Source organism: Oryzias melastigma, linkage group LG22 (genome assembly GCF_002922805.2).
Source record: "Oryzias melastigma strain HK-1 linkage group LG22, ASM292280v2, whole genome shotgun sequence".
Taxonomy (NCBI): Eukaryota; Metazoa; Chordata; class Actinopteri; order Beloniformes; family Adrianichthyidae; genus Oryzias; species Oryzias melastigma.
In genome coordinates this window covers 18,675,331-18,684,796 of record NC_050533.1, presented here as the reverse complement: position 1 = coordinate 18,684,796, position 9,466 = coordinate 18,675,331, and the positions used below count along the sequence as shown (strand labels likewise).

General features: G+C 39.4%; 1 protein-coding gene across 1 annotated transcript in view; it reads left to right on the top strand.

Annotated features, from left to right (window-relative positions):
• The window catches only part of tpo (thyroid peroxidase), a gene marked incomplete in the record, with an annotated part of 37,300 nt that overhangs the window by 7,910 nt on the left and 19,924 nt on the right, over positions 1-9,466 (top strand). Inside the window, 3 exon segments of the mRNA XM_036210000.1 lie at positions 18-105; positions 709-909; positions 2,858-3,334. Of these exon segments, the coding sequence (XP_036065893.1) occupies positions 18-105; positions 709-909; positions 2,858-3,334 (766 nt within the window).

Sequence of the window (9,466 nt, the reverse complement as noted above, 5' to 3'; positions counted from 1 at the left end):
AACACCGCCTTGGTCAGATGGCTCCCGGCTGAATACGAAGACGGGGAGGGAGAACCCAAGGGCTGGAACCCAGAACGACTCCATCATGGCTTCCAACTTCCTCTGGTAATCTGCAAACTGCTGCTCCGGCTGGCACAGAAGTCTCGGATGGAGAAATTGCAGCAGAAATGAAGCGAGCTGGAGTCAATAGCATTCTATTTATTATTCTAACCTGTTTTAGAGCAGATAAATTCTTCAGTCATTGAGGAAGAGGCATGTGGGGGTTGACACAGGATGAAGCTGCCTTGTGTGCTCTATAGATGCTGCTCTGTCTGCTTTAAGGTGTCTGTCATGTAGCAGGATCTGCAGACCTTCACACTTCAGAGGGAGGTCTGATACTGGAAAGGCTCATTAATTGTGCTTTGTTGCAGCCGTAACTACAGCTCTGCAAATGAGAGCTACATTTAAGTGTCAGTTTTTTTAGATCTTCCACTTTTATCAGTAGAGGCCAAGTAAATAACATCCCCTACACTTACTGTGAAGAACTACTCACTCTGTTAAGCTGCTAAATGTATTTTTGTTACAGCAATTAGAGGCAAAGCATTCAACCCGAGGTTTTTATCTGAACAGAGGACTATATAGACTGCTCATTTTTGCTAGCGATGATATAACAGAAACATGTGGCTTGGAGAGTCATGCAGTCCATATTAAACAATTTTCCGTCAACAGCCTCGGAAGGTCAGCAGGGAAATAATCAGGAGCTCCTGTAAATGGAAGGATGATGACTACTCTCAGCTGCTGGTGGAGTGGGGCCAGTACATTGACCATGACATAACCTTTACACCTCAAAGCATCAGTAAAAGTGCCTTTTGGACAGACGTGGACTGCTATCAGACCTGTGATAATGTGCATCCCTGCTTTCCTATTAAGGTAAACAACCTTATTTCAACATTTTCCTTTATTAACTGTTTAAAATTGAAAAGATGTTTTGGGATTGTTGTTACATCTGGGAGATTAAGATACATTTCAACCTTAAAAAGCCACCTTAAGCAGCTTTGATTTTACTTTGTGTTGCACGTTCAAAAAATGTGCTAAATGTGTGTTCTTGAACGCACTTTTAGCATATGGTGTTTACACTGGACTGTTGCTGTTCCACACTAACATATCCACTCACATTTAGAAGAAGCTTGCTGCAAAATGTTTAAGTGGTGCAAATGTCCTGAATCTAGCTCCAGGTTTTTTTTGTCTCACAGCTCTATTCTGATACACATAAGACTTTGTGTCATATAACCACAAAAATAAGAGAATTTTTTCTAAATTTAGTGGTGACTAAATCCATCTCTCATTTGAAATTAAGGGTGCATGGAAGATCTTAGGCCCAATCCGAATTCTTCCCTTCTCCCTTCCCCTCAATTTGAAGTAGTAGTTTAAGTGCAAGTTGTGTCTGGGATTATTATTTTCACTGTAAACCATGTCACGCTGAGTAGTGCTTTTCTTCACGTGGGTGCGCTCTGAAGCACAGAAGTTTACATTTAAATGTAAGTAATGACTTTATGTTTTTAAAATTATTAAACCGCAGTTGTGTATTTTCAAGTGCTGGAAGCGCCGAGCTAATGCTAGCGGACCGGTGATTATTGATGACGTCATCGGACAAAAGTGACGTCCGAAATATTAAACACTATATATTCATAACCCTCCATTTTTAGGGATAAATGAAGGGGTAGGGAGAAGAGAAGACTTCTGATTGGGCCTTAGAGACAACGAAGGTGAACGTTCTGTTTTACAGTGTGGAGTGGCTGTGCATTTCAGTACCAACAACCAGAACAGTTTTTTCTGCTGAGGTTTGACGCTTAAGGGTTTCAAAGATCTTCTCTTGGAGAAACAGCAGCAGAATGCAGAAAGATCATACTTCCTAACTGATCTAAAAATGTGTATCTGTGAAAAAGAATTTAAAATCCCACAGTGAAAATCCTGTTTTTGGTGTTCATATGTTATAGTGATTTTTTTTTTTTTTTTTGAGGATGGATGACATGCATGAAGAAACTTTAGCTTACAATTGCATTTCTGAGTATTTATTAATTCAAATCATAGTGAACCAGGATCAGATGAATAATGTTGTTGAACAAAGCTATTAGGTGTGATGTCGACCCTACAATGCTCCGCCCCATTCTGATGCATCCACGTATAGACAACTAGATCAATGTAGGTTTTTGATTTCTTTATCTGAGCCAGTTCTGGCTTAAAACTGTACGGCTAGATATGTCTGATACTGCTCTGCAGTTTTGCGTAATTCTAGAATGAGGTTGTGAGGGGCTGTAAGCTAGCAGGAGAGTGTAAACAAAGGGATGACGGAAGAAGGGGCGGGCTTACTTCATGCCAACAGTCACAACATGGAGGCAAATTTCTAATGAACCTCTGCCACTCTGCAGAAACTACGTCCTAGAAAACGATAAGATTTTCTATTTTGCCTAAAAACATCATAATCATTTGAAGAAAAAAAAGAACACTAGGAACACTCTTACAAAAGATGATTGAAGTGGGGCTTTAAGATATCAACTTGAAGTTTATCTATGACCTCTGCCTCTTTAAGTAGATAAACATGAATAGTTGTTTAAAAAAGGAGTTTTTCCAAACAACTGTAAACATCTACCAGGAACAAATGTTCCAATGTTTAAGATAAAGACTGAGAAGTGATACATTTTCATTTGATAGAAACAACAAATATGGATTAGAAAATGGATACACTATAGTTCATTTTACTATACAAAGTACCCAATAAAGCTCTCATCGGAAACAAGGACTGCCATTTTTCAAAAAATCAAACAGGATAAAAGCGTATGATGGAGTAAAAATGGTTTGATTTGTGTCTTCCCCACAGACCGATGATTCTCTCTGCATGCCCTTTCATCGTTCCACAGCAGACTGCTATGTCAGTTCGGGGTCTGATGTACAGCGCGCCCTGCAGCGACAGCAGCTGAATGCCATCACTTCTTACATCGATGCTTCACTTGTTTATGGGCACACTCCAAAGTTGGAGAGTTTCCTCCGTGACCTCTCTGGGCACAGCGGGAAACTCGCCATCAACGACCGATTCGAGGATGCAAAGGGAAGACCTTATCTTCCTTTTGTTGCCAAGACGCCATCAGCGTGCCGTACGGACCACCAGGGGGACAGGATCGACTGCTTCAGCGCGGGGGACGGTCGAGTCAACGAGGGCCTGCCCTTGATTTCTCTGCACACGCTGTGGCTCAGAGAACACAATAGAATAGCAGAAGCGCTGAAGCTGATCAACGATCACTGGAGTCCTGAGATGATCTACCAAGAAACCCGCCAGATCATTGGGGCCCTGCACCAGGTATTTGACCAATACGAATTGTACTAATTCAAAAAATAAAGAACTCTAATTTAATTAGCTCATATTACATAAAATAGTTTTGAACATCACAAAAAAATGTCATTTTGTAAAGATTTATTACATCTGCATTGTTAAAATAAAATAAAAAAAATCAGTAGAAAATACTTCTTTTTTTAACATCACACATTTTGAATACTGAAATAGAATGCTGCCTCTTTCAAAGATACTACTATTTCTTTAAGAAGTTCTTAATGTAACCTGTTTATACTGACTATATCTGTGTAAAAGACATATGAAGCTAGTACACGTTGAAGCCCTTCTCAAGTTTATCAGAGTCCATCTGTTGGATCCAGAGGTGGATTAGGAAAAGATCATGTGATGGGACCAAAATGAAGCTAACTAGCCAAATAATACCATATCTACTGTGAAGCATGGGGGTGGAACCCTCATGCTTTCTGGGCTGCTTTTCTACAAAGGAGACAAGATGACTCATGTGTTTTAAGGAAAGGATGAATGGGGCCATGTATGATAAAAACATCTTCCGTCTATTACTGAGATCATTGAGAATGAAATGTGGCTATGAGCTTCCAGTCCATAATGATTTTAAACTCATCGCCTGGCCATCGAAGGATGGGTAACGCAAACAGCATTTCAAGTTCCTGGAGCTGCCTTGCTAGTCTCTGAATTTTAAATCAATAGAGAATATGTGGAAGGAGTTGAAAGTCCATGTCACTCTAAAACATCACAGCTCTTGTGAACATCTGCATGGACGAATGGACCAATTTAGCAGCTAAAGTGCAAACCTGGTGAAAACCTGCTGAAAATGTTTGACCTCTGTCCTTGGCAACCAAGGTTACCTCACAAACTGTAGTTATTGACCAAATACCTATTTGTATACAATCATACAAACAAATCTTGAAAACCAGAAATTGTGATTTCCTGTACGATTTGAGCGACCGGCGCGGCGTAAAAGTCTTCCAGCAGCTTGATTTGAGTGACGAGGCGCAAATCAGGTGATGCAGCCAAAATTGAAATATCTGAAGTTTGACAGATCACTGCATTTCATCTGCCAATCAGGAACTCACCTTTGGGCACGTGACATTTTCAGTGACCTGATCAGCGGGTAGAATATTAATCCAATGCGAGCGTTTTGTTCTGTCACGCCGTGGCAGTTCTCTGGCTGCAGCCAGCCTCTTGGACTTCAGCAGAGCTCGCTCAATACGCCTGGAGGGAGATGGCCAGCTCAGGTCTCCTGAACTGTGATATTTTACTTATTTTCCTCGAGATAATAATAAGAAAGATACCCCCCAACCCCCTCTCATTTTAATGCGGGACAGCTTTCAAACTCAGTCACAAAGACCCAGAGACACCACAAGGCCGTTGTCATCCAGACACACCCCCTAAATGAGATAGAAGCCCCAGTACCAAGAAAATCTTTGAAGATTTCATTTTTTTTTGTAGATTTTTGTAGCCGGTGGCGTCAACGTGCATTTGGGTGGCTGCTTTCTGTGGGGGTTCAATGCAAACGCGCATAGAGCAGAATTTCAGACTTCTATGCGTGTTTGCATTGACTTTTCATTGGGGGTGGCCACTGAAATATGCGCCGATGCAGCCGGTGTGTGAGCATCTTAACATTCACAGACATCCACACTCAGCGCGGTGTCTGGCTGAAGATCACACGTTTGACAGGCGGCAAGCAGCAGATTCGCCTCGTGGTGAAAGAGGGGCGGGGCATCAGTTTGCAGCTCAGAGGTTGGGGAGCTCTGATTTAATAGGAACAGTCAGTTTGCGTCAATATGTGATGACTTGGGAATGAAAATGTGTTGATTTGGCATTATTTTTTATTACTGAAGTACAGAAATTGGCACCTATTAGGAACTGAAACAAAAGAACCGCTTTGGCACTCAAACCGATTAAAACCCAATCATGCCCAACCCTAGCTCTGAGGCTCTGGCCTCATCGAGACGTTAAAAAAATTAAAAACATCTCCTAATATATCACCCCCTCGCTGCAGGTTTTGCAGTGCTGTCAATAGAGTTTCATAAATTCTATTGTATAATATTACAAAAATTTAACTTTTGGGTTTCTGTTCGTGGTGCTGAAGCTGGTTTGGAGATGCACTTAAATTGGATTTGGGATTAGAAAATATCCAAAGAAGAACTGATGTTTATTTTACTAAGAAGTTTCCACATTGGCAGGTGAAGGTATGGCGCTACTGTAGCGTGCACATCCATAAAATCAAATGGACTGAAGACTTTCCTATCAAGAAATCTAATCTGTCCTGAACATGTCTTCTTGATTCCAGAGTTATCCTCCGTTCATTTCTACAGGAATGTGAAATACAATTATTGCTGCTCTACTGCTTTGATAACTCTGTCTCCTGCACATGTACACAGCTGTTTTGAAGTTGTTTGCACTGTTGCTATGGTGACCCGTTTTCCACCATTGATCACTTGACTAACTGCATGATTGGAGGAAGGATGCGCCTGACTCAGAAGAAATTGGGATGTGAATGTGTACCGCTATGTCACCTTTAAAGAAATGTTTTTAGGCTGAAGACAAAATAATGTAGCAGTGACATTTGAAAAAGTGCAACAGAACACGACCTTTGTAAATGTGTTTGTTGCTACAGCCTATAACTGACAGAGGGGGTGAAACGTGAAAAAAGTACCAGTAAAAACTCTTGTTATGAGATCCAAAAATTCATATTAAATTCTAAGCAAATGATGAGAGAAGGAAAAAAAAGAGAAGTTTTGATGAGTTGTTGGATCTCCTTTTACTTCTGCCATTTAAAGACTTAAAGCGTTCTGACAGGAAGCTAAAAAGCGGTTACTTTGCTGTGCCCCTTTTTTCATCCTTGCGTTTTTAAGTCCTTCCCCTCAGAAGACACACAGTGCAGCTCTGAGCATCATGTCAGCAGCAGTTTGATTCTGCAACAACCAACAGCGGTACAGTAATGTATCTCCACGCTGTTTAATCTTTCAGTATTGTTCAGCTCAGATTCCATTAATTAGACACTGTGGTTTCACAGGAAACATAAATCATTCAGCAGAAGCTCATGCAGAGTGACACTCTGACGCAGTCTATTTCAACACTCAGAAATTAGGCTGACTGACAATAAGACTTCTTAAAATGTGTCTTTAAAATTAGACGATAAAGGGGCAAGTTTCTGTTAAATCAGATTAAAGAACTCCCTAAGCAGATATATCAGCTGCCATAATAATGTCTGAAAAGAGACATTTTAATATTTTCTAAACTGCAAATGCTGGACTCTATAACAAATTCTGGAGGATGTAGTATTTGTCTTTCTTATTTAATTAGAAATACTGTTTTTTTCGATTTATTGAGCTGATATTTTCAGTTCATCCATCTGATTGGTCAATTTATAACTCTAATAACTTGTGATAATGGAAAAAAATCTTTAAAAAAATTAAGATTAGAAAAAAGAAGTTAAGCAGAAAGCAGCAGAGGAAGAGTGATTATTCTGACATAAAATGACTGAGAAATAACTGTCTGTTTCCCAATGTAAGTCAATGGGACTTTAGCCTTTTTGGAACCCAGTGGTACTTCCTATATGGAACACGGAAGTAGGGGGGCTTGCTCTGTCCAGTTATTTTATATACAGTCTATGCGCAGCGTTCTGAGGGAAGCAGGGCTATTGACACTACTCCCACTTGTGAACGCTCAAAGAGGAGGAAACGAAAACCACCAGGTAGGACATTTATCAAATAAATATTGTACAAATGACAATTGGTTAGGTTACTCTTCATTATTCATGTAAAATTTCATTATAACAGCGCTCAGGAGTCAGCTTTGTCGTTTAAAAACCAAAGAACACTCCGGTGGTGTGTGACGTCACGTGATGTTTCCCAGAATGCACTGCGGCTCAAAATGTATCTTTTTAAAATAAAATCCTTTTGCAGTTATATTTATTTTTCTTCGTACCTTATTTACAAGTAACATATAGTGTATCATTCAAATTTGAGAAAAAAAAAAAAAACTGGAATTGAAACCATGAGTTTGGAGGTAGGGTGTTTCAACCCACTATAAAAGGCGATCAGCGACAAGCGGTCTATTGGGATTGGTTGGTCTTATATGCGGGAAAAGAATTAGCCCCCACAGTTGGTTGTTGGGAAGGAAGGATGTACTGTGGGTGAGCCGCAGGCTCTCTGGGGTCGCCACGGCAAGGCAGGTACTCGTAAGACGTGGGAGGGTTCGTCGTTCAATGGTAAGTATGTGAATAAAACCGGAGAAGAAGAAACGTGACGTAGTAGACGTGACGTTAAAAGACAGGGACCAATCAGATCTAATGCTAATAAATCCCTCGTCCACGCTGAGTAATCCTCACCACTTAAGGTCATACAGACCCCTAAGTTGAGCCCTCGCTGCGGACTGACCAATCCTTTTAAACAACCTATATTCTAGTTGTAATACTGTAGTACCTCCATCAAACTAATACTGTTTTTAGACCTTTTTTTTTTTTCCTTGACAAAAATTCTGCAGCAAAAATATGTAAAACAGGAGAAACTTTACTGAGGTACAGATGTATTGAGCCACAATTTCGTGACAATTTTTTGTAATTTTTCTGGCAGAAAAGCTGGAAGTTGCAGATGTTTTTCCTAAATGCTGTAAAAAAAAGTTGTGATAATTTTAAATAATAATTTTCAACTAAATTAGTTGAAAATTTGCTCAAGTAGTTGTTTTTCCATTTATTGATTTATTAATGACTTTGTTGATATGCAATTTTATGTGATCTCACAGAAAACAATAATAGATTCTTTCCAAAGTGTGTTTTTTACATATATTTCTTTAAATGTTTGTGCCAGAGCAACTGTCATTTTTGAAATATATGATCACAATATGCTTATTTTCAACACACAAAAACCATGATATTTACGTTTAATTGTAACAACACAAAAAGTGAACATTTTAGGTGAATAAATCTTTTAATTTTAGTAGCATAGTGCAGATGTGCAGTCACTTAAACTCAATGCATTATGGGAGATGCGGTCCAAAAACTGATGCTGGACAGACTTTCATCTCTGAGCTTCATTATTTTGTTCATTTTGTCCACGGTCTGACACCGGATCCCACGGGAAGCTAAATGCTAAACACAAACTTTAGTTTTTATTTTTGTTGGAACTGTGAGACTTTGAGCCAAATCACAACAAAAAAGTGAGGATGTTAACAACTTTTGATTGGTCAGACTGATGACATGATTAAGCCTCCAAGAATGATTGGTGGAGACAGTTGGAGGGGCGGAACTTTTCTAAATAAACTGCTAGCTGTGGCTAGATCGCAGGACCGTCATTCTTATTAAAAAGTCTTTACTGGAATCAAATAAACACACAAAAAAAGTATTTTATGGTCTTTTATATTTCTAACTATTCCGTGTTTTAAAGGGCCGGTTTGGATTAAAACAGAGCTGATCTCCTGGTGATTGGAAATGTTTGTAAATCTGTGAAAATGAATAATTTCCCGTGGCACACCTGAGCATCTCTCACGACACGCTAGTGCGCCGCGGCACACTGGTTGAAAAACACTGAACTAATACATCATCTTGATTCCTGTGCCATGTACCTGTAACTATAATGCTAGAAAAACAAACCCCTTCTTCAAATGTCATCTAAAGGCTTTCACTGAAGAGTGAATAAACAAATCTATTAAAGTCAAAACCCTTCCTCTCACCATACAATATCTACAATTGTAGATGTCTGGTAAAGGGTTTCCTCCAAACATATTTCTTTATACAAACTTAATTGATGATTGTCTTTATGCAACTTAATTCCATTATTAAAGGGTACCAAACTCTAAATCAACTGTTTTTGGCTGTTGACCTCTATAAATGGGTCTTTAAAAGTGTTTACTGTTGGTCATTGTCAAATTTTTGACAAATTAAAATAAACTTGTTTGATTCATGAAAATATAGTCAAAACCCGTCTATGTGCTGCCCCCTACGGGTTGAATTGATGTATTACAGTTGAATTTTGTGATTGGTCAAACAATAAAAGTTTCAGAAATCTTATGCCATGTTCAGCAGTGGGCTGCACGGTTGCCCAGTGGTTAGCACTCTTGCCTCACAGCGAGAATTCATTTAGTCCTAATTAGCCTCCAAATGTGTATTTAAATTTA